General features: G+C 38.8%; 1 protein-coding gene across 1 annotated transcript in view; it reads left to right on the top strand.

The window, feature by feature from the left end:
- Positions 1-26,682, top strand: part of LOC122808595 (cyclic nucleotide-gated cation channel beta-1-like) — a 230,790-nt gene that overhangs the window by 36,697 nt on the left and 167,411 nt on the right. The window contains exon 4 of the mRNA XM_044079552.1: positions 19,032-19,065. Coding sequence (XP_043935487.1) covers positions 19,032-19,065 — 34 coding nt within the window. The remainder of the gene's footprint in view (positions 1-19,031; positions 19,066-26,682) is intronic.

Here is a 26,682-nt window from a genome sequence, read left to right as displayed (position 1 = left end):
TTCAGCAGTCATACCTGACTGTTGCAGGTCTTCTCTCAAACAGTCCATCCATCTCTTTACTGGACATCCTGATTTCCTCATGCCTTTCTCCTAATTTACCAACATATTCTTCACCATACCATCATCTGCTTTCTTCACATGTGCCTGAAATACTGTTCTATCTGACCTTTCTTGCAATTAGAGCTAGTCTGGTTCTGATGTCATAAGTTTCTTCATCTGCTCCACAATGTGAGCATCTGCCATCCATCTCAGTCACTTATCTCAGAACTGTTCTGCCTTCTTTGCACAGGTTTTTGCATTTTGCACCATACAGAAGTGTTGGATACACAACTGTTTTGCACACTTTATTTTTTAGCTTCTTTGACATTCTCCTGTCACACACTGCTCCAACACTCTGTACAAGTTGTCTGCAGCCCCACTGATTCTATCTCTGACCTCCTCATTTTGACTTCAATTCTCCCCAACCACACCTCCCAGATACCTGAATCTGTTAACCAGTTCTACCGTTTTCCCTTCTACATCAACTTCTTCTGAATTCTCCCATTTCCTGCCATGACACCTGTCTTGCCTGCTCTCAGTTTCATGCCCTGTATCTTTGATTTTGCATTCCATTTACCTATTATTTGCTGGCGTTCTTGTTTAGTAGTTCTACCTGTAATGCCACATTATCTGCATAGAGCATCTTTGTTGATCTTTCCTCTCCAGTCTGTATACTAATGAAGTCCATTTCCAGTATAAACGGCAGTGGGCTTAGAGCTTAACCGTGACCTACACACACACGCATTGGAAACTTCTATGGGAGTCCATACACTGTTTGCACTTGTACCAATGGGTCCTTGTACATAGCCTGCACTAACTATACCAGTGTTTCTGAAACGTCAGACCATTGCAGGATTTCCTAAATCAGCATTTTTGCTACTTTGTCATATGATTCTCCAAGTCTAGGAATGTCCAGTTGGACTCGTTCATCATCTCTAGCTTCTTCTCAACTATCTGTCTCCCTGCAGCCTTCAGGTCAGTTGTGCTGTATCCTGATCTGAATTCAAACTGCTCATCTCCCATCTTACTTTCTACTACTCTGAGTATCTGTTTATAAATCACCTTTTCTAAAACTTCATGCATTACGACAGAAATTTTGATATCACTATACTGCCCACAGTTGTGAATGTCCCAATTGTTCTTGTACACTGGTGATAAAATGCTTATTCTCCATCTGGGATTTGCTTTTGTCTCAGTACTGTTATGGATATCCTCTGGAGCCATTTCTTCTCCCTAACTCACAACATTGTGATCGTATCTGCTCGTCTGATCCCACTGCTTTCCCTGAATTCATTTTCCTTAGTACTGTTCTTACTTCTTCTAGGGTGGGCTCCTCTTCTTTCATTGTAGGCTGTGTCTGGAGCAGTACAGCTTCTGCAGGTCTTTTCATTATTCAGAACCTACTTGAAGTATTTCTTCCATCTACCTTTGATATCCCATGGACTGGTGAGCAGGTTATTGCTGGCATCTCTTATGATGGGTGTCTGATGACCAAGGGCGCCCGCAGGCAGGTTCAAGGGGGTGCAATTGCACCCCCATGGAATCTGCTGACTAAATAAAAAAAAAGTTTTTTGGGCGTTCTTCTTTAAGAACGCCCTTCAAGTCTAGGCGCAGATGCTGACATCATCGCGCGGTGCACAGTTTGCGAGTGGGAACTGAAACGGATGGTTTCAGGTTTGCGATGGACTTACTTTATCTGCTGCGAGGAGGACTTCACTGAAGATAACAGACGTGACGCTTATCAGAGTGAGTAAGGTAGGTGTGTATGTGTGTGTGTGTGTGTGTGTGTGTGTGTGTGTGTGTGTGTGTGTGTGTGTGTGTGCGCGTGTGTGCCTGGGCCATAATCAGGGCATTATCCCTCTGTGAATACTGTTTGGCAGATGTTTTAGGTCTCATTAACAAGCCAAAAATACAAGGCCCCAAGATGGGTTTCTTAGGGGAAGGAGGAGGTTTTCCACCAGCTGACAATTAGGGGAAATCCTTCACACCTCCAAATTAATGTATACTAAGATTGATGACAACTGAGAGTAGTTAGTAACCCCACATCCTCAGTGTGAAACATGATCTTTGTAGTATTAAAAAAAAAGAAGCCACACAGGAAAGTCTCAGAAATGGTATTCATATGCTCACCAGGTGTCATTTTAATGCTGTAGGATTCCAGTCTGAATAAGTAGGACATCTTGCAGAATATACTCAGCACAATCAGCTATCTATAAGGTTCACAAACTTTGATTCCTTTCCAAACATTCTCTTGGCAAGAACATTTGTTTGTTTTGAACCACTTCTGCTTTATCCTTCTGAAATGCTGCTGATTTTCCAATTGCTGTTTGGATTATATAGTTAAAAAATCAATCATGGAACTGTATCTCAGAATTGAACTCAGTTTCAATTGCATATGCTGTAGCTTCCAGTTCTAGTCTACTTGCATACTGACTTTATGCAACTTTTCAGAAACTTTCAGAATATGACAATCAGTGTCAAATGATCCTGTAAATGATTATGAATATTTTTTAACAAGCAACATTAGAAATGCTCATTACGCATATAGCTGTTGATAGCTCCTCACATGCTCAGATTTCCAGTTATATCTAAAAATATTGAAAAGTTTCTATTCCATTTTGTTTTGTAATTGCCATCCGTATAAATTAATTTCCTGTTATCAGGAAGTAACTTAAAAAACACTCATTGTCAGCTCTGTTTGGGGCGTTTATTATCTAGCATCAGAATTTCCATTATATCCCTGCTACAATAAATATGTAAAAATTAAACATGAAGTAAGCATCCAAATTTTAATGCTTAGCCTAATGTTGCATGGCATATGTATTTAATTGGCAATTGTCCAGTGTCTTATACTGTTTTAAGTAATGTTTTTAATACAAAAAACAATGAGTGGAAATGAAAGTGTTCTCAGACCTCATATGTTTTCAACAGACTTAACTTTGATTTATTTGAAGTTGGAAGGGTTGCTTAATTCTGAAAAAAAAATGAATGTTTCGTTATTAGTATTGTACGCAGTATACACAATTTCTTGTTAAGTTATGAGTTCCTCATCAGTAAATTTTGTGTTCTCACTGGTTGCTTTGTTCCAGAAGATTTTAATTGGGAAGCTAAAGGCTATTAAAATAGAAATGTATACTTTCAATATAGAAGCTTGCAAATTGCAGCTGTGCAAGTCCTTCACAGATGTCCTCTACAGCAGTCAAAAATACAATTGAGGTATTGCTAACCAGATGTGTAGTAGTCAGAAAATCAAACTGCATGACCAACATACCAGTGACTCCAGTAATATAGAGAAAGAGGAGACGCATCTTACATCGCTCTTTTTCAGAAGCAAAAATAAGAGACATAGTGTGGTAGAAATTTGCAAAACAGTGCATTAAAGTCAGTAGATTTTACACTGTCAGTTTGATAATATACTTATATATCTTTCCATCCTTTTTGTCACTCTCATTTTTAAATGTGTTTCTGAGTAATAGCCCACATTCCTATGGGAAGTGGGGAGAGTTATGTTCTGTAAAGTATTCAGATGTTATGCCAATTAGATGTCCAGATTCTTGGCTAGATGTACCTATTTTTCAAGGATATTTGTACCTATTCTCAATGTCTGCAGGTTAGGGTTTTGCTTGTAATGGCTTTAGAAGTGATATATAAGATTTTATGTATACAGTCATAATTTATGGGAAGATGAGACTATTTTGGCAACATCTGCAACAAGGAATATGCAACAAGAAGGGTAAAATTTAGAGATATTGTGGAAAATGTATGGCAAAAAATGGCATTATGTTCAGAGATTGTTTGTCACTAGTCACAGTGCAAGAAGGGATAAGCAGATCAAATGTCTGGAATATAGATGAATAGGAAGGAGATAAGAGAAGTGAACCCAAGTGAGCTTTCAGCTGAAAAGAATCAGGAAAAAATCAGAATCCTGAAGGTGGATGCACATGCAAATTCAAATATATGTTTTTATTAAGAGCTGCTTGAACATCTGGTGTAGTTTCAAAAGAATGGAGAACAGCTGTTTTTCTTTGGTGTAACTGTTTCCTTTAGGGGACTAGTAGATATAAGTCAGTGGTTTTCATTTAAAAGGAAGATGATTGTTAACCCCCTCAGAAAATTATGGTCTATGTTCTCAAATTTAGTGGATTGCAAAAATATGGGTGTCTTGAGTAGTTTGTGTGCATGAAGAGTCTGCTAACAAGTGTAGCAATAATCAGATGGGGGAATAGGACAGTAAACTACGTAAGGATATTGGGTGCACACCTGTACTTCACTGGAGCTTGACTTTGACACACCATCTTAGAAGGGAGAGCCAAATGATTAGAATAAGTCCAAGAACAGTTGGTTACTGAGCGTAGTGTTTACTATGGAAATGCTTGTTAGCAAGAGACTGAACTGCTAAGAGCTCTTAAGTGGGGGCATTGCAGAGAAACTGGCAAGGAGGACTTTTTGTGAGAGTTTTCAAAAACTCATTTTCAAGTAAACAAAAAGCAGAAGCAATGAAATCTAGAATAATGAAAAATATTGCAGTTATTGTTAAATACTATACAATGAAATATTATGTATCCTGAATATAGTAACCCTAGATCTACATGAAATCGCAGATGAATGAAAAACATTGCAGTTATGCATAAATGCCATAAAATGCAAAATTATCTATCTTGACCATAGGAACCATGGTACTGGTTACATTAAATGAGTTTCACCAGAGTTAATTTGATGGCAGTGCATTCTTTGCTATCAACATTCTTTTGCTAACTGATCTGAAAACTGTAGTCTTGTACATGTAGAAATGCACTAGATGATTTTGGTGCATTGTAAAGCAAATACCTGCTTTCAGACATCCATCTTTGACAATGTGTGTTATACAGTTTCACTGTGTCAGATTGAAAATTCATAGACACGGTTTTCACTACTATTGAAGAAGTGTGAACTGGGCAGGGTTGCTGCTTGTCAGTCATAGTTGGATGAACTGCAATTTCATGTTCAAGGGGCCTATGATTTTGAAAACAGCCCAGAGTTAATCTTTATCTGCCACTGGCAAAATGTATTTTCTTTGAATGTGGGATTGAATGCTGTTTCAATGCATGTGAGTTTCAAGGGCAGAGAAGTTTTAATGTTAAGTCTATTTTCATTGTGAGACTGCATTGCCTTGTTTAACAGATATCTATTAGGGTTTGTGCTGTAAAATGCAAAATAAAACTTTCAAATGAAATCTAAATCTTCGCAGAAGTAAATCAGTATGTACATTACAGTGTTTATGGTAAATGGGGCAGAATAACCAAGGAATGGGACATTGGAATGGCAGCAGGGGGGAGGCTCCATTCGACCATGATTTTGTAAGGGGGGGAGGGTAGCAAACTCAGACAGCCCTGGTTGAACTATACCTCTCAGTTGTCCATATTTTTGCAGAATGAATAGATATTTGCTTCTTATTTTTGGTTTGTTCCTCATAAAATTTGTGGTTTTCTAGCAAGTCATTTTGGAATGAAGTCACTAAATGACAGACATTGAGTTTCAGACGTCCTAACCTTCAGAAAAATGCATGCTAATGCAAGACCTGTTATTCTATCAACTGTCTTAAGTTTATACAAGAGCAATTTTCAGTAGTGTTTGTATGTTCCCCCAATATATTTGTCCTTGTCCAGATTTCCTGCATTAAGAGGTTGAGAGGTATGTGCAAATCGCTTTGTAGAATTCGGAATATCCAAACCTCTCCATTGTCCCCAATTTTGGCTCAAAATGTTACTCTCCCCTAATAATCCCTCCTCAAAATGGCAATTTTGGAAGAAAACGTGGAAGGTTTACAATTATATATAACTGTAATCATGATCAGAGTTATGACTTTTATTTCAGAAATGCATGTAGATACTCTTATTTTGTTAGCTGCTCAAGTTAACAGTGTTAATATTAAAAAGGTGTCCCTTTTTTGACAGGTTCCCAGCTGTATTGTGTGGCAACTTTATATTTTTGCATCACATTTTTGGTCTGTTTTTCATAAAATTGTGGTTTTCTGGCAAATTAGTGGCAAGTCATTAAAGACTGAAGTTAGAAAATAATGGCAGACATTTGAGTTTCAGATTTTATACCCTTCAGAAAATTCGTACTAATGTAAGACCTACTACTGTTCTATTATCTAAATTAATAAGAGCAATATTTAAAAATTGTTCTTATTTTTGGGCATGTGTCCCACTTCTATGTATGGCTTTGTCCAGATTTCTTGCTCTGAGGTGGAGAGGTATGAGTGTCAGAGCCATCACCGTCAGCCAGAGACATTTCAAATTGTGACATACTTGTTGCACCCCACTCCCCATTGTAGTGGCTCTGGATGTGTCCAAGGAAGGCAAGGAGCAGTTATGCAGTGTAAGTGTGCAGAGTATTCCCCCATCTAAGGTAGACCACAAGTACGACCATGGCTTTTCATCTGTCCTTGATTTTGCAGAATGTTCTGGTTTTCTGTCATATATTTTTATACTGTTGATTTATGCTTCTTATTATTCAGGAAATGCATGCTGTCACAGTGCCCTGTTGCTCTGTTTAAGTAGCAATGATTTAATGACCATCAGGTAAGCTTGTCGGAGATTGTAAGATGCAAGTAAGCTTTAATAAGCATACTGTTAAAGAATTACCAGCATTGAAAGCCTTTTCGTTGTTGCCATGCCGAGAATATTTACATAACTAGATAATGTATAAGCCTTGGGTATTGAAATGTATATGACAGTATTTGGAATTCTTCAAACAAAATAGGGGTGTAGCCATGGGTGCCAAATGTACACCAACCTATGCCAATATAGTTTTGAATTGGTGGGAGAAGTTATACATTTTGGATTGTCCATACACTAAATGCTGGTCCCTGTACAAGAGATTTTTAGATGATATTTGTATCTTTTGGATAGACACTGAAGAAAAATTTAATGAATTTCTTGATTATGTGAAGGGAACGATTTTACTTTTGACTTCAATGCTGAACAACTGATTTTTCTTGACATCACACTTAGGAAGGCTGATCAAGGGTTTTCTTCTAGTATACACCGTAAAAAAACTTTATCCAACTCTTACCTTCATTTCAAGAGTGCCCATTCTTATTTTCAGAAGAAAAATCTAGTGAAGGGGCAAGTAGTAAGAGTGAGTAGAATGACCTCTGACGACCACGAATTCTTAAAGGAATGTGATCATGTGTTTAGTATGTTGCTTGATAGAGGTTACCCAAGGTCCCTACTGGATGATGTTTTAAAAGGGGTGGTTCAAGCAAGGCAGGATAGATTTGCCCCTATTTTGGGACAAAATCCACCCATTTCTACTGAGGATTCAGGGAATAAAAATTTTACCAACTGGGATAGGGCATACATTTTGGATTATTTGGGTGATTCCGGACCCATTAAAGAAATGATTTCTAGAGAATGGGGTAGGTTTGTCCAAATCACTGATTTACCACTTAATAGCCAAACCCCTCTGAAATTTATTTATCGTAGGGACACCAACTTCAAACAAATCTTTGAATTCGGTGGTCCCAAGTTTAAAAGTACAGGTTCTCGAGGGTTTGGAACTTATAAATGTGGTTTTTGTTCCCAGTGCCCTTGGATAGTTAATAAAAGTCAGATTTTTTTTGAAGCTAGGAATAAATTACTTACCAGCAGGGGAACCTTTAATTGTAATAGTTGTGGAATAGTATACCTGGCTATATGTGACCAATGTACCTCTTTTTATGTGGGGAAAACAGAAAGAAAACTGAAGTGTCGTATTTATGAACACCTGTATGAAATCAAAAAACAGAATACCAAAAACGCATTGTACAGACACCAAATAACCTGTTCCAAAGTAGTATTTTTCTTTTTTGCTTTGGATTCAGTCCCCAAGGACATAAGGGGAGGTATGTGGGAGGACAAATTGGAATACAAGGAATTATACTGGTAGATAGTTTTGGAACGTAATAAACCTCCGTGTCTAAATGATTTTTTATCTATTAAGCCAGTACTCAAATTGAGATCTGCTAAACTTTGAGATATTAATTGTAATCACCACTAAAGTCACAAGGTGGCAGTATTGTTCCACACATTTATATATATATATATATATATATATATATATATATATATATATTTATATATATATATAGATATATATATATATATATATATATATATATACATCTTTTTGGAGCCTGAGCTAGATTAATTAGTGGTTTTAAATGTTAGTTATTGTTGCAACGAATTATATGTTTTTTAATTCTATTACAATGGAAATAATCATGTATTGTCTTGGTTTTATACACATTTTTAACTTCAATTTTTAACATGTATTTTCAAGTATTATGTTTAGAAACGAGTCTGTTTCTTTACAGGGTTTATTGCACTAATTGTTTGTTGTTTTTGAATGGATTGACAATTAAATTGCTAATTGGACAGGGTATATAAGTTAGCAATTAATTTCAAATTGTTGTTATGATTCTGATGAAGACTTTTGTCGAAAGCGTACTAGGATAATTGCGTTATTTCCTGTTGGTGTATCATTTCGTATTATCACAATAAATCCTTCTGAGTTTCCAGCTGTGTTGCTGGCTTCCTTTGTGGTTGTTTGGGCAATTTTTTTCGTTTATTTGTAATAAAAGGACAGGATTACAATATTTTCAGAAGCTCATTACATTTGTTGGAGACTTGCAGTCATCTTTTGTTGGAGACTTGCAGTCATCTTTGCAGGCTTACCCGTAAACTAAACAGAATGCCAATCTATCATGTGTGGTCCATAACTTGTGCAGGAATCCTTTAAGCAATTTATCTTGAGCTTGTTTCTTGCTTGCTGTTCATTTTTTACTTTGATCATGTCTTCCCCATGAACCAAGTAGATAGTTGTGTCAGGCAGCAGGTCTTTTTTGGATAAGAAACAAATATTGTCTGTATAAGAAGGAGGTAGCATACCCCTCAGCTGTCCAGGTTTTTGCAGAATGTCCAGATTTTTTGCCCCATATTCTTCCTAAAAAGGATTGAAGTTGCTAAATAATGACAGACATTTGAGTTTTAGATGTCATATCCTATAGAAAAATGCATACTATCATCATCTTCTTTCGGTCGCCACAGCGGATCATCTGTTTCCATTTCTTCCTGTCCTCTGCATCTTGCTCTGTCACACCAGCCACCTGCATGTCCTCAATCACCAAATCCATAAACCTTATCTTAGGCCTTCCTCTTTTCCTGTTACCTGGTAGCTTCATCCTTAGCATCTTTTTCCCAATATACTCAGCATCCCTCCTCAGCACATGTCCAAACCAACGTAATCTTGCCTCTCTGGCTTTGTCTCCAAACCTTCCAACCTGGGCTGACCATCTAATATACTTATTCCTAATCCTGTCTACCCTTGTCACACCCAGTGCAAATCTTAACATCTTTAACTCTTCCACATCCAACTCAAACTCCTGCCTTTTTGTCAGTGCCACTGTCTCCAACCCATATAACATAGCTGGTCTCACTACCCTCTTGTAGACCTTCCCTTTCACTCTTACTGGTACTCGTCTGTCACAAATCACTCCTGACACTCTTCTCCACCCACTCAATCCTGCCTGTACTCTCTTCTTCATCTCTCTTCCACACTCACCATTACTCTGAAGTGTTGATCCCAAGTATTTAAACTCATCCACCTTCGCCACCTCTACTCCCTGCATCCTCACCATTCCTCTATCCTCCCTCTCATTCACACACACATATTCTGTCTTAGTCCTGCTGACCTTCATTCCTCTTCTCTCTAGAGCATATCTCCATCTCTCCAGGGTCTCCTCCACCTGTTACCTACTCTCACTACAGATCACAATGTCATCTGCAAACATCACTCCACGGGGACTCTTGTCTGATCTCAACTGTCAACCTGTCCATCACCATTGCAAATAAGAAAGGGCTCAGAGCTGATCCTTGGTGTAACCCCACCTCCACCTTAAACACATCTGTCAGTCCCACTGCAGACCTCACAGCTGTCACACTACCCTCGTGCATATCCTGTACCACTCTTACATACTTCTCTGACACTACTGACTTCCTCATACAATACCATAACTCCTATCTAGGTACCCTGTCATATGCTTTCTCTAAGTCTACAAAAACACAATGCAACTCCTTCTGACCTTCTCTGTACTTCTCCATCAACACTCTCAGAGCAAACATCGCATCTGTAGTGCTTTTTCCCGGCATGAAACCATACTGCTGATCACTAATCATCATGTCCCTTCTTAACCTAGCTTCCACTACTATTTCCCATAACTTCATGCTGTGACTGATCACTTTAATCCCTCTGTAGTTACTACAGATCTGCAGATCACCCTTATTCTTATAAATCGGTACCAAAACACTTTCTCCATTCCTCGACATCCTCTCACTTTCCAAGATTTCATTAAACAATCTAGTTAAAAACTCCACTGCCATTTCACCTAAACACCTCCATACATCCACAGGTATGTCATCTGGACCAACAGCCTTTCCAGTCTTCATTCTCTTCATAGCTATCCTTATTTCCTCCTTGCTAATCCATTGCACTTCATGATTCACTATCCCTACATCATCCAACCTTCTCTTCCTCTCATTCTCTTCATTCATCAACCCCTCAAAGTACTCTTTCCATCTCCTCAACACACTCTCCTCGCTTGTGAGTATGTTTCCCTCATTATCCGTTATCACCTTTACCTGCTGCACATCTTTCCTAGCTCGGTCCCTCTGTCTAGCCAATCAGTAAAGGTCTTTTTCTCCCTCCATAGTATCCAACCTTTCATACAACTCTTCATACGCCTTATCCTTAGACTTCGCCACCTCTCTCTCTTTGCCATGCACCTCATCTCCTTATACTCCTGTCTACTTTCTTCATCTGTCTGACAATCCCACTTCTTCATTGCAAACCTCTTTCTCTGTATACTCTCCTGTACTTCCTCATTCCACCACCATGTCTCCTTATCGTCCTTCCTCTGTCCAGATGTCATACTAAGCACCTTTCTAGCCATCTTCCTTACTAGCTCTGCTGTAGTTACCCAGCTATTTGGTAACTCTTCACTGCCACCCAGTGCCTGTCTTAACTCATCCCTGAACTCCACCTCACAATTACCCTTTTTCAGTTTCCACCATTTGATCCTTGGTGCTGCCCTCACACTCCTCCTCCTCTTCTTGATCACCAACGTCATCCTACAAACCACCATCCTATGCTGCCTAACTACACTTTCCCCGGTCACCACTTTACAGTCTCCAATCTCCTTCAAACTGGCCCTCCTACATAAGATATAATCCACCTGTGTGCATCTTCCTCCACTCTTGTATGTCACCCTATGCTCCTCCCTCTTGTTAAAATACGTATTCACCACAGCTATGTCCATCCTTTTCTCAAAATCCACTACCATCTGACCTGCTGCATTCCTTTGTTTAACACCATACCTACCCATCACTTCGTCATCCACTCCTCTGTTCCCTTCACCAACATGCCCATTGAAATCTGCTCCAATCACCAGTCTCTCACCCTTGGGTACAGTCATCACCACTTCATCCAGCTCACTCCAAAATTTTTCTTTCTCATCCATCACACACCCAACTTGTGGAGCATATGCACTAACAACATTCATCATTACACCATCAATTTCCAGCTTCATAAGCATCACTCTATCCGACACTCTTTTCAATTCCAAAACACTCTTAGCATACTGTTCCTTCAGGATAACTCCTACGCCATTTCTCCTCCCATCCACATCATGATAAAACAATTTGAATCCACCTCCGATACACCTAGCCTTACTCCCCTTCCATCTGGTTTCTTGCACACACAATATACCAACCTTCCTTCTGTCCATCATATAAAATGCATACTAACATAAATCCTGATATTCTAGCAATGTTCTAAGTTCATGAGAGCAATATTTATAATCTGTCCCTGTTTATGTTGGGCTTTGTCCAGATTTCTTGCAGAGGTTGAGGTACATGAGAGAAAGTGAAATGCCCTATTTAGAGTTAGCAGGTGGAATTTATTTTCAAGTGTATTTTCAAGGAATTGTGAGCTTCAAGGGAAGAGAAGTTTACTGCTGCTCATGCTAAGTCTGCTTAAAATGTGCAACTGTTTTTTTTAGCAAATAGTATCATTATTGTGGTATAGAATTTTAAAGCAGTGTTAGTAGTACAGCAGGTAGCATACTTGCATCTTGATGCAGAGGGCTATAGGTTCTACTCCCACAGCATGTAGATTTGTATTTTAAGGAGGTGGAGTGCTGCAGTCCTGGCTATGTCCTCCTTTGGATGAGATGCCTAATAACTATGAACTTGCTCCATGGGTGGGGCTCTGGGTTTGCACCCCCCTGCAAAAAATCCTGCGGGCTCCCTTGCTGATGACTATCATCTTTATCTTTCTGCCTTTGCCTTGCAACCTGATACAGTTTCTTTGAGTCACTTTCCAGAAGATGGTAGCATGCATTGTTTTTTGTCATTGCAACTATGCTATTAGTCTCTATGTTATGCAAACCAGTATTACTTCTTATTCTTTCCATCTTTTCTATCTCTCACTTTTTCCTTACTCTTTCTTTCTTTGGATTACTACTTGGACTTCAATTCTCCCACCAGCTTGTCTTATGCATCTTGTACTATGTGCTTGGCCAATAACAATGTACACTTTGCTTTTATTATGACAACATGCACATGTAGAAGTTTAATTTCTTATTATACTGTCTCTGAATAGCACATGCATTTAATTGAACTGACCTTCTGCTTCTCACTCATTGCACACTTTATATTGGAGTGGAGGCAGATCATGGTCAAATGGGGCCCTAGGCAGAGTAATGGCCCAGCACCTCATCCCCCACAGCCATTCCAGTGTCCCATTACTTGGTTGTCTCTCTCCAGTTGCCATAAACATTGTTCAAACCTGTGAGTGTGCATACTATTTTTTCTCTTCTCTCTTACAGTGATTACACAGGTTTGATTTAAAACCTTTATTTCAAATTTTATAGCATAAACACTGATGGCCACTTGCCAAACAAAAGAAAACAGCCTCACATTGAAAGCAGACTTAGGATGGGCAACAGTAAACTTTCCTTCCCTCAAAACGCACATTCATTGAAAATACACTGAAACTCACATTCATTGAAAATACACTGAAACTCACATTCATTGAAAATACACTGAAACTCACATTCATGGCCAGTTGGTGATTATGTGTACCGCAGACGTCCCCTAAATGCAGCAGTTATGCGTTGTTGACTACATCCTTCTCTGATGTCTTTGTCAAAGACTTAATAACAATAATAATGATCAACGTTACATATTTTAGAATGGTTTCACACATACACAGTAGGCAAAGTATTCTAACTTAATTCACACACATGCATACAAGTCCTGCAAAGCCTGACTAAAGACTGTTTAAAAATGCTCAGATAATAAAGAGGTTAAGGTACTTTCATCCTTAAAGGGCCCCCACCCCAGCAGCAGTTATAGTCCCTTTGTTGACTATGTGCACACATTATTGTTATGAAGAAATAAAGGATTATGTACCTTATTGGAAGCTTTGGAAGAACTGCATTAAATTGTATAATGAACACTAGCATCATACCATAAGATCCAGCCATGTGTAGCACGGATTAAACAGAAGAGCATTTATGAGAACTAAAGAAATATTAACCACCTGATAACATATGCCAGGTCAATGTGTACAATCTGTGCAGAAGTAAAAGCCATCTGAATAATGCTACATTAAAGAGAACTATTACTAATGCAGAGGTTGCTTCTGATGAACAAGTTTGCATTTCACTGCTTCATATACAAATACAATACCTGCTGCCCTTGAAAATTAAATTGCTTATGTTACACTAAAATTGGTGTGCTGGTGATGGTTCTATAGAATTTCCTGAAGTAGATCAGCTATGCAGCTGGGTTGGCTGACAAACAACAACAACAGGTTCACAGTTAATAAGCATGCAGTCCTGGAGACCAGTAAGGACCCTAGCTGAATTTCCCAATTGTTGCAAAGCACAGTCTAGTTAAGAGACCACACAGTAGGTAAATTAAGGTGGAAAGATTCAAGCCCAGGATCCTTGCTACAGGAATCAGATCATTAACAAGTTTGAGATTTAGTTGTCTGGGCTGACTGCCAGAGTAACAGTTTTGAACTAAATGCTGAAATCCTTTACAATCTGTTCTTGTACAGTAGACTGTGGAGAGCATCATGCAACCATGACTGCATAACAAATGCTGAAGATAAACAGATCTCATCATCACTAATAATGCAGACTATATTACCTGACAACAGCCAAACCCCTTTGCTGTTGCTGGGGCTGAAAAGAAGGAACTGCAAAAATATATATTACTTAAATGCAACATATTTAGACTACTAAAATACAACATGTTTAGACTATTTGCACAATCCAGGCTAATTAATGAAATAATTCATTCTTTAGTGCAATGAATAACACAAAACAATTATAGGCAGTATAAATGGTGCCTCAGCTTTTGTTCAACAACCCATAAGTCATACCAAACTAGAAATTTTACTGCATACAACATACTGTTTTTTAGGTGGAGAGCTTCCATGCTTTCAGGACACCTATATCTTACTTTTGACCTCCCTGTGGCTTCTCTGTTGTCAAGAATAGGTATCCCATTTGATATCAATCAGTACAGGTCTGACCTACTTGAAGAATGGCTAATAATACTGAATTGTTGCAACATACACTTCCAGAGCCAAAAGAGCCAGATTGTGGACAAATGGGAGTTCTATATACAGGATAATGAATCAAGGTCCTGCCCGTCACACCAATATCTCATTACTTAGCTGTCTCTTTTCAGTTGCCATAAACATTATTCAAATCCCACAGTGTGCACACTATTTTTTGTATTACGGTTACAATTATTACAAGAACTTGGTGGATTTCATTTAAAACTTTTTTCAAATTTTACAGAAAAAACCCTAACAGACATTTTCTAAACAAAACACTTACATGCTGAAAATAGACACAGCATGAGAAACAGAAAACTTCCCCTTCAGTGAAACTCACATTTAGTGAAAATGCATTTGGCAGCCCATTAAACTACAAAAGATGTGCTGGAATTCATAACCAAATAGCATATAGTGAAGTACTAACTAGAGTGTATATAACAGATACAGGAATTCCAAAGACAAGAGCACTGCATCAATGGGCCCAGTATCACAGGATGTCTTTAAGTAGCACAAAACATAACCTATTAAGCCCCCTGGAATTGCTATTTAACTGTAACTTCCAAGCAGCCTTTATGCCTCATGAATGGAGAACAGCAACAGTCATCCCTCTGCACAAAGTTGGGCCATCTATAGACCCTGAAAATTCCAGACCCATAAGTCTGATTAGTCTCATGTGCAAAGCCACGGAAAGAAAGAATTACCATGGAAATGATCAATAATGACATAGGAAACCTCCAGACAGTGTACCCAACCCAATTTGGTTTCACCAAGGGCAGGACATGCCTACTCAATCTGGAGGACTTTTTGGAGAAGGTCACCAAAGCAATGGATGAGGGCAAAACAGTCCACACTGCCTAACTTGACTGAGCCAAGGCATTTGACACAATACCCCATTCAGAAATTATTGACAAACTTAAGAGATTAGATGTAAACCATCATGTCACCCAATGGACAGCCAACTGTCTCACAGACAGGACCCCAGAAGTTAGAATTTGGGAGTCCACTTTTACAAAGAGGCTAGCCACAAGCTGAGTCCCTCTGAGATCAGTCCTGATACCACACCTTTTTGGCATTTACTTCTCTGAAGTCAAGGTCAATGTCAAGGGCCTTTGGCTGACTAAATTTGTAGATTATTGCATATTAGGAGCTATCACTGAATTTCCCACCAACACAAATATTGACCAGGAAGGGCTGATATAGGCAAATAAATTGTGAAAAAGCCATGGACTAAAGCTAAATGCTAAGAAATGCATAGTAGTATCCTTTTGGAAGTCATCCACACCTGGTAATTATCATATTGACAACACACCCCTTATACTCAACCCAGTAGACAGGTACTTGTGGATTCACATAGACAGTTTTCTAGTCTTTGAGCATCACTTATCTACAGTAGAGAGGAAATCATTCTATGTTGTGCAAAGGTATGGCATCTGGGTCCAAAGAGGTTATTGTTCCATTATATTCAGCATTCCTCAGACCTGTCACTGAGTGCAGTGCCCCCTTTGGTATGTACTAACCAGGCACATCCAACAACTGGAATGTCCAGATGTTCCTCACTAAAAGAATACAAGGCATAAGTAACATGTCCTGTGCATACTGCCTCAGAGCCCTATCCCTTTATTCTGTCTCCTACAGACTGTTGAGGGGAGATCTATGCATGGCATAAAATACATTGTCCTACTCCATCCTTATGGACCTCCTGCATATCCACAAAACAAAAAGCACCAGAAATACCCATTTTAAAGACTTAAACCTTGCCTGTGATATAAATAGGACATACTGGAGAGATAGGTATGCATCCCAGAGACTACTCCTTTGGAACAGGCTCCCCATCCATGTGAAGCAGAGTTCCTCCACAACCCAATTCAAGTGTTACTTGGAAATTGGATAGGGAACAGGAAATTCATTCCTGGTTTGGCACTTATGTCTCTAATGGACACTGACAGCCTGTAATGGTTCATCTTACAGGCCTCTGTTTGTAAATGTTTCATCTCCCAAGCCCCTGCTTACACTTATCAAGGGTACCAAAACTTGTCAGAGATTTGGGATGCATGGCTAGGCTCAAAAAGGCCCTTGTAGTCATTAGCCTAGTACACACTTATAAAACTATGAACCTAAATGTAAGACATTTGCTAATAACCAGGAACAGCCCACTGGACACAAGTGTCCCTTTTCACGAGCAGCATAGGAGTACTGTTTTGGTGAAGTAACTTGACAGCCACATAAAAGACAAATGAAGGCTAAGAGAATCAAACCATGCACTATAGGAATCAGCTCTTTAACAGCTCATAGCCTTATCCATCTGCATTAATTGATAGACAATTTGTTATTCCCAAACACACTACATTTCACACCTGTATGCCTGCAAAAGACAAGCTAAATAAATACATTTATAGTTAAAATACTACTATTAAATTCATAGACTCCATGTTGTCCATTTTATTCATTGCTAAATAATAAATAGACTGTCAGAATTTGACAGAACAAGGAAACCAAGAATCATGTCAAAGAACATGGCTCATATGGTGGTGCTCCTGTTTACTGCAATCATCCTCCTTCCTTTGCCCTTTTCATGAGCAGTTACTAGGACTGCAGTCCTTGGGACCATTGAGCAGCCTACCCCAAATGTCCAGTTGTCCCAAAGCACTGTCTGATTAAATGACTGCTCAGGGACAGGGCATAGTATAAGAGAAAATCAGAGTGTTCTGCAAAACTGGAGACAGATAAGAGCAGCAGACTACTTAAATTCACTTAAAAAATAACAGAACAACAGGTTTTGCATCAAACAATATTTTAACTATTAAACTATATGACTGACATTGAAAAATTATGGTTCTCAGTGATTTAAAAAATGAAGAACCCAAAGGAGGCCTGGCAGCTGGTGTGGAAAATTAAAATTTGTGCTTGCAATTGCTAAGGCACAAGGTTTGATTCTGTGTGACCCTGACCAAAATCTCTTAACTAAACAGTGTGCCCCTAAGTGGGGAATTCAATGCACACACACACACACACACACACACACACACACACACACACACACACACACACACACACAGATGCAAACAACGCTAACCTGTTGAGCAGCAGATCATTGTAATGCTGCAAACACATCTCCAGATGTCCAGTTTAAATTGCATGCTATACATGGGCTGTACTTGTGATGCTGAAGGACACGAAGAAGGAAATTGGAAGAGCAAACTAATGCGCTGTGCATGGATGGGCAGAAAATTGGAAGACCAATAGGCTTATTCTACCTCCTTTAAAGAAGCTATGGACTTTTTTTTCAAGAGCAACAGGCTTAAAAAATGCAATATGGCTTGACCAGGCTCACCTCCTAGCCAACCAGTGCCTAGGCAGCTGTTTCAGTGCACAGCTATACCCTAAATTAAAAAATGACCCATTCACTGCCACATGTAGCTAAACCATAACAGAGATGTTTTTTTTTTTTCCTTTTGTGTGGAATTTCTGTGGAATTAATCTTCTCAAGTAGGTGGCATAAAATCTGGCAATGCTTTATTTAGGAGATTTCTTTGGCTGTGGCATCTAATGACTCATTTCATTTAAGATATTTGGCCCTGAAAAAAAAATACACATTAAGGTATTTCTGCCTTCTTTGCTCTCACTTGATCCATAGTTTCTGTAACTACATGCATATCTTGGTTAAATCAAAAACAGTATATGAATTGCAGTTATGCAGAGAAAAGCCATATCAGTTATAACAATTATGCAAACATTTCAAGGAACATGACACAACAATAGAGTGAGTTAGTAATGGAGGGTACACTGAAAAAGGTTTATTCTTTCCAAAAAAAAGCAATCCAAACACTCATTCTAGGTAAAACAAAAAGGGACTATGTAAATCTGTTTAACATGTGACAAAGAGCGTAAATTAAAGGGAATCATTGAATAGAAAGAATATAGTAGTATCACATACAAGATCATAATATGATAAAAAGTGTTTTTTTTCTTGACTGGTGTAGTGTTTTAAAGAGCTAATGTACTCTTATTTAGTTCTGTTGTAGTATGAGGTTAGCAACTTTACAGCAGAAAAGGATGTTTCAATCAAATGGAGAAACTTCTAGCTTTTTGCTTACTGAATTGGGACTTCACTGATTTAAAATCTGTTTTAAATTAGCTGCACTATTATTCTTGCAGGTTGGAGTGCTTATGTGCTGCCAAGGAAAAATACTGAAGGCCTTGGAAGCCTGTATGGTGGTTGTAGTAGTAATACTAATGTCTTTTGCAAGTACAGCAACACTTCTACGTTCTGTTCTCAACAGTATTCTGTTTCACATTGCTCTGAGTTCATGCTATGATTTTTTTTGGTTTTGTTGTAGTTAACAAAGGCCAAATCCGAGGAAGTAAAGAAAGGTAAGAAGCTTTCATTCACCTTATATGAGAATAAACACATGTTCCAATCTTTTGAGCAATGGTACACTACAAAAGAATGTCAATGGTGCAAGCTCACAGTTTACATTTTACGATAAGGGAAGTATCACAGCAGTAACGATCTTACTTGGAGGAATGGCATGCCATGAGTATTTGCCTTTGCAGTCAGTCTTTCTAACTTTATTCTCAATGGGATGTGAACATATTAAGCTTCTTTTAAAAGAGAATATATGAAACAATGTATTTTATTTTAGGGAAAGTATATACTTCAGGAAATAACACACAAGGTTTTGCCATCGTCATAGTAACCAGAATGACATCCTTGTAAGAACAGTTAAATTAATCTTCAGTTTTAAACAACTTGAACAACAATGTTTATAAAATACAGTGAGTTGTACACGGGTAATCACATTCACATATGGCGGTATATTGCAAGTGTCTGCAGCTAATTTAATAGAATAAAGTGATCTGCTTAGTCAGCAGAGGACAAATATGAAGTGAAGGTGACGACTTTAATGAAAAGTAATAGAAAGGCATTAAAACTAGCAGTTAACGAGGTTAATGGAACCATTAAAACATAATTTAGAAGAACCAAGTTTTGCTTTTAAATAGTGTTGTAAAACACTCTTCAACAATATAACACATTCAGTAATACTGAACATTGTTCTTAAGATTGAACGGAACACTCCATATCTAAATACTAAGCTACTTTATCAGACCAGCACATGATCCAGAATTGAGTTTTTAAGAAACATGTTTTTCAGTTATTATTTGCATTAGAACAAACCAGCTCAGTGAAAGAAGACTGGTTATATACTCTTGGAAAAGAGAGCAGATATTCATACTTTTCACATCTATAAGAAAGGAAGATGTGCTCAGTCAGTAGTTGTTGAGTTTGAAACCAGCTATGGTAAAATTAATAAAATTAAATATATATTAATGTTTGAAAATAACTTACAATTGATTATGTATCATAATAAACATCATGGTTGCACTAGTTACTGATTATATGTGCAGTTAGGACAGAGGATTAAGGGTATGAGCTGTCAATAAGTTGCTTCTTGCAGTACAGGGTTTGATTCCTTCAGCCTCTGTTTGTCTGCTGTGTGACTCTGACTAAGTTACTTAATTAGACAGTGCACTGTGGCAATTGGGTAATTGGGCTAGGCTTCTTAATGGTCTCCCAGACCACATGCCTAGTAACTATGTATTAGCCTGTCACTAAACACATATAGTTTCTTTGGAAAAGTTAAAGCAGAATGTTGTATCAGTTTGTAAATTTATTTATTTTACTTTCAATTGGCAGTAACCCACTTTGATTAGTCTATTCAAATGAGACATGAAGTGGCATTTATACTGACTATGGACAGCTTGCCCAGTACACTTGAGAAAATTCCATACCGAGCACCAGGTAAAGGTTTTGTATACTTCCTCTGGAGCACAGAGACAGTACAGATGTCAGAAATGTCCATGCTTAAGGACACAATCTTATAACAACATTATAAGAGGGTGACGCTGACTGTACCAGTTCAATGAATTAAGGTTATGGTATGCTTCTATTATACTAGCATTATTCTAAAGTATAAAATAAATTGTCTGTGTGAAATTAGAAATTATTTTTGCATGTCTTTGTGTATTGTTAGTCTGTTAAATTATTTGGGATGTTTTAAAACTGGATATTATTAAATATGTTTCTGAACTTCAAAAAGTAGCTGAAAATATGATTTGTTATGATTTTTCTAATGCTGTAAAGAGACATAAGTCACTACTTTGATAAGTGCATGTTGGAAAATATTGATTGGTAGGTATGCTGTGGTATATTGCACAATATGTCTGAGAGTACTGAAGAGATAAGTAAAGAAGTGCCCTTTTTTACAAAATAACTGATTACAATGTCACTTATATTGTACTCACTGTTGTTGTTTTGCTTGTAATAGAATTCACTAAACATAAACCTTCACTCTTTTTGGAGTAATTGACACGAGTTCTTTTAAATATGGCTGCACTGCAACTAATTGATAACTAGGTATGTGGTTTGGTCAGCTGTCCCTTTTCAGCCACAGCCCAGGACCAGTGAGCAAATGGTTAAATACAAAGACAAGATCAAACAATGAAGTACAGTGACTTGACCAGACAAAAGAAGATTTTATACATTAGATGTTAAGCAGATTGAAAAACAACATATTATTGCAAAAGTACAATATGTATTTACAAACAATAGGCAATTAGATTTTTCTTCAGAGTTATGCTCCTCCACCAATGAATTAAGGTGAATCATGGTACTATCATATTCTCAGGTAAGAAATTATTTTCTGATCTAAATATTATAGCTAATTTTCTTATCTACTCAGGTATAACACTGCTGCTGTCACTTTCATAACTTTTTATTTGAAAGTCACTTCCCACAGTGCTTATAGGGGTCCTGTGGGTCCTCACTCTGTCTCTTTCTAACTTTCATTTCTTCTTGGCTGTTCATGTTTTGAGCTAACAGTCTATATTCATTCCAGCCCCCTTTCCCACCTTCAACCAGTTTTCATACCCTTACTGAAATGAATCCCAGAACCTACTATCCTTCTCCAATTAAGTTCTACAGAACTCCAATCAGTAATTGAGATGTACTTTAGCAAACCTTTAGGTAGCAGAAAATGATATTCATTTCATATGTCCCACCCCAAGCTTTGCAATAAGAATTTGTTCAATTTTTGCCATAGTCCTGTTGTATTGACCAGACTGATTTATTTTGAACATGATAATTATTTAAGAGTCTTTGCTTCTTCCATATTCCTCAGTAATATTTCCAGTTCCAGAAAGTATCTTTGCATAATCTTTTCTTATGGAAGGATATGACCACTAGGTATCCTTGCTATCCATAAGTGCTCATATGGAATGACCTAAATGATTGCACCCATAGTAATATCAGGTACAAGGAAGTTTGTCCTCCAATCTGAATTATGCAAGCTTTTAGAAAGCAAGATCTCAAATGGTGCAGAAAATGAGTGACAAATGCCAAGCCCTAATATGTCTCTGCCATATAGATAATATACTTCCTTTTCCGCTATATTCTGATGGCTATACCTAGTCATGTATTCACCTAACCCATTATTTAGCGCTGACCCTTTTTTACTTTGCTTTCTTGTAAGCCTTCTGTACCACAAAATTTAATACTGATAGCATAATCTGCCCCAATACATCACCCTTAATAGCCTAACCTCAATATATTACCTCCTTGTAGCTCACCAATCAAAGGACTGGACAGCAGGGATATAAAGTGTCCTATGTCCTCTGCAGCTGCTTGATGAATATGGGCATCTTGAGACAATTAACTTATTTATTGACATTTGCCTATTAAGAAAGTCCAATTGCGTAATAAATATACATTTTCAGCAGAGGCCTGGGGTGAAAAGCTCCATAGAGTTAATAACGTCAAACAAAACACTAGTACAAATGTAATTTAAGAAAAAAAAAAAGAGCAGCATATTACCATCACCAAGGATAATGTCACAATATGAGCAAAAGATGAATGGTTTTTACAATTAGTTGTCTTTCTGATGTCATTTATAAGGGATCCAGTATTTGTCAGCTTGGGAGGACATGGTTAACAAACCACGTGACTTTGCCCAGGATGGTCTGCACCTGTTCTCCTCTAGGCTTTCAAGTACTGGCTAAAACTTTATCTACCCCGATGGTGCATTTTTTAGGAAACTCCAAATTGACAAACCTACCAACATAGCAAAATCAACTCAACTGAAACTCGAGGTGTTACTGCTCAAAGCCAGGAGCCTAAATAAAAAAAAAAAATACACAACTTCCAAGCCCTTCTCACACTTGAGAATATAGAAATCTGTGCAGTTAAAGAGACTTGGATTAAAGTGGCCAAGAGTCAGGGTCTTCCACACTTTTTGACGAGTAGCTGCACAGACAAGAACTAAAGGTAGAGGTGTTTCAATATACATCAATAAAAAGCATACTTCTAGGCTGGTCAAACAGGATGACATATTGGAGTTCCTCCATGTGCAGATCACCGTAGACAAAATTCCATACCATGCCCTAGTCAGCTATAGGTTATTCTTCATGTCCCAGCAAGCCCACAATGCAATCTTGAGCCTATTGGAGACACTTACCATCCAACCTTGCACTGTACTCATGGAAGACTTGAATTACTACTAAATAGACTGGGAATCCTACATGGACTCAAACCTAAAGGCACACAGATTTCTGGGCTTCATAAATACAAACACCATTGACAAAACAGTGAATATGCCCACTGGAGGCTCCAACATACTGGACCTTATACTTACAAACATGGCAGAATGCTGCTCCCCCAATGTCTTGCCCTCCCTGGTAAGGTCCAATCATGAAGATGTCAACTTCAAAATCAAAATCAACTCAATAACCCCAGTAAAACTAGTAACAGGAACTATTCCAAAGCTCCAAAGGTGGTGGTGTTTCCATATTCATAAAGGATGTGCACACCTCCAGACTGGTAGCCCAACATAACGCATAAGAGATACTTCAGGTGCAGCTAACATTGGGTAAGACAGCGATTCAGGTTGTAGCCTACTATAGGTCCCCAACCATGTCCCAAGACTCACACTCCATGTTCCTAAGCACCCTGGAGAATATTAGGGTCCAATCTAACACTCTCATACTGGGCGACTTCAACTACCCCCCCCCCCCCATTAACTGGGAAAACTACTCATGTACCAAAACACTTGTCCAGTGTTTCCTGGAATTCATTAATTACAGTGCTCTGTACCAGTTCGTTCTTACCCCCAGTAGAGGTAGCAACATCCTTGACCTGGTCATTACTAACATGGGTGACCATTGCTCTACACTAATAGTCAACTCCTCCCTGGTTAGATCTGACCACAAACTAATCACCTTGAAAATCCACATCCCTCCCACCACCTCGCAAAGGTAACCACCATGAAAAACTTCTCCAAAGCTAACTTTGGGCTCCTAAAAACAGAGGTGGCTAACTTCACGGCACCCATGCAAAGGGAGAACAGTTGCATGACTGCTGAATCATACACTAATGCCCTGTATGAACACTTACACAAAAGCATGGATCTTGCCATACCTATTAAAACCAAGATATTCTCCTCCAAAAAAAGGAAGCCAGTCTGGTGGTCCCTTGGCATAAACAAGAAGGAAACTGATGCAGAATAAGGTGAAATCTCAAGACTGGAAAAACTCCCTTATCAGCCTCAACAAAAAGTTGAGATCCCTCATCAAATCATCTAAAGCTAGCTATGAAAACAGAATTGCAGGAGATAGTAAAGAGAACCACAAGGTCTTCAATAGTTATGTAAAGAATCTCCATGGCAATACCCAGATTTACTATGAGCTACTGCACAATGGTACCTCCTATACTGAGCCAACATATATTGCCAATATACTGTCTGACAGATTCAGTGCCAACTTTACCCCTCTCTCTCCCACCAAAGGACCAATCAAAATACCAGTAGATTACCAGGCACCCAGTATTACTGCTGCACAGGTTAAAACAGGACTCTCCAAGGCCAAGAATACAGCTTCTATGGGACCTGACAATATTCCTGGCTGTGCTCTACATGAACTACAGAGTGGACTGGCACCTCACCTGTGTGCACTGTTAATTCACAGCCTCACCTGAGGCTTTGTCCTTACTAAATGGTGCAGTGCTACAGTCATCTCTCTCCACAAAGGAGGAGCGAATACAGACCCTGGGAACTATCACCCCATTAACCTGACAAGTCTGGTATGCAAAGCTATGGAACACATCATCATGGACCTAATAAACAAGGATATATGGAATCTCCAAACTCTGCATCCCACACAGTTTGGTTTTGTGAAGGGTAGATCATGCCTGCTCAACCTGGTCAACTTCTTTGAGTCAGTCACCAGAGCTGTGGATGAAGGCATACAGCCTACCGTGATCTGGCCAAGGCCTTTGATACCATTCCCCACTCAGAAATCATAGAAAAACTCACTAAAAACTCACTAAGCTAGGCATCAACCCCTATATCACTAGATGGGTTGCAAACTGGCTCATATATAGAACCCACAGTGTGAAAGTAGCTGACTCCAAGTCAGACTACCCATCAGTCACAAGTGGAGTCCCACAGGGTTTGGTCCTGGGTCCTCTCCTGTTTGGTATCTACTTCTCTGAAGTCCAGGCCAACACAAAGGGACTCTGGTTGACAAAGTTCACAGACAATTGCAAGTTGGGAGCTATTATTAACTTCCGAAGTGATGTTGACATCCAACAGAAAGGCCTCACTGAGACCAATGACTGGTGTCAGAACCATGGCCTTAAGCTTAATGCTAAAAAAATGTGTCATTATTCCTCTTTGAGGAAATCCCAGCTCCCATGAATTACCACATTGATGGTAGTCTACTGAACATAGAAGGCGTTATAAGAGATCTGGGAACACAGGTTGAGAGCAACCTCTCTTTTGACCACCATATTGCCACTGTGGTCAGAAAGTCCTTTTATGTGGCACATCTCATTACTAAGGGTTTTGCATCCAAGACGAAAAAGGTCATTGTCTCCTTCCACTCTTCCATCATTAGGCCAATCATCGATTACAATGCCTCATTTGGCATGCACCTGACTAGACACCTGCAACAACTGGATAGGCTGCAAAAGTACCTCACAAAGAGGATCCTAGGCCTTAAACACTTGTCCTATATGGACAGACTCAAAAAACTCCAACTATTCTGTTTCATATCGCCTACTTAGAGGCGATCTCTGCTTGACTTACAAAGCCATGTCTGACCCAGCTCTGTTAGAAATGCTACATCTAAAGAAATTCCAATCCCTCTGCACCACACGCTCCAGAGACCTCAACCTCATTACCACAATCAATAGAACAAGCTGGAGGGACAGGTTCCTAACCAAGAGACTGACCATCCTATGGAATAGACTTCCCATACATGTTAAACAGAGCACCTCAATGGCCCTCTTCAAGTGAGATCTTGATGAGTGGATGGGAAATAGAAAATTCACCCCGGGATTACTCCAGTGGCTCTACTCAACAGAGGCACTAGGAACTACCGTCGGGTGGCACAATGCCAGGGTAATCCTATGGGCTAGGCTTGTAAAGGCTCCAGGGCCACTAGCCTGGTACATACCTATGAACCTATTAAGTGATGGTTTGTCAAAATTCAATACTGCTCCAAACCCTGGGAACACAGCAATCTATGCTGAATTGCTCTCAGAATGCTGTACAAGTTTGTCAATGGTCATGCACAGTCTGCTGTATGTACAAGCAGTAATCCCATAACTAGCCCCAGAAACAATCACCCCTACTGGCATCCCAAATTAAACAGGATTTACTACAAAAGGAAAAAAAATATGGCAAAAATCAGGAAGAGTAATTCCCACAAAGATAAAAACTTACTTATCATACTAAATAAGCAGCTAAGAGGGCTAATTAGGCCAAACAAATCCAACTTTCAGATTAAGATAACCTCTCAGGTGAAAGATAACAATAAGGCCTTTTCAGCTATGTCAGAAACCTCAAGGACAACACACAACAATATGCTGAGCTGGAGGTTAATGATACATTATTCACAGAGCCTGGTGATATAATGAACCTGTTAGTGGAAAATTCA

The sequence above is a fragment of the Protopterus annectens genome, chromosome 8.part0 (genome assembly GCF_019279795.1).
Source record: "Protopterus annectens isolate FY-2018-M chromosome 8.part0, PAN1.0, whole genome shotgun sequence".
Classification (NCBI taxonomy): domain Eukaryota; kingdom Metazoa; phylum Chordata; order Ceratodontiformes; family Protopteridae; genus Protopterus; species Protopterus annectens.
Note: the sequence above shows the minus strand (reverse complement) of the source record. Positions and strands in the feature narration are given on the sequence as shown.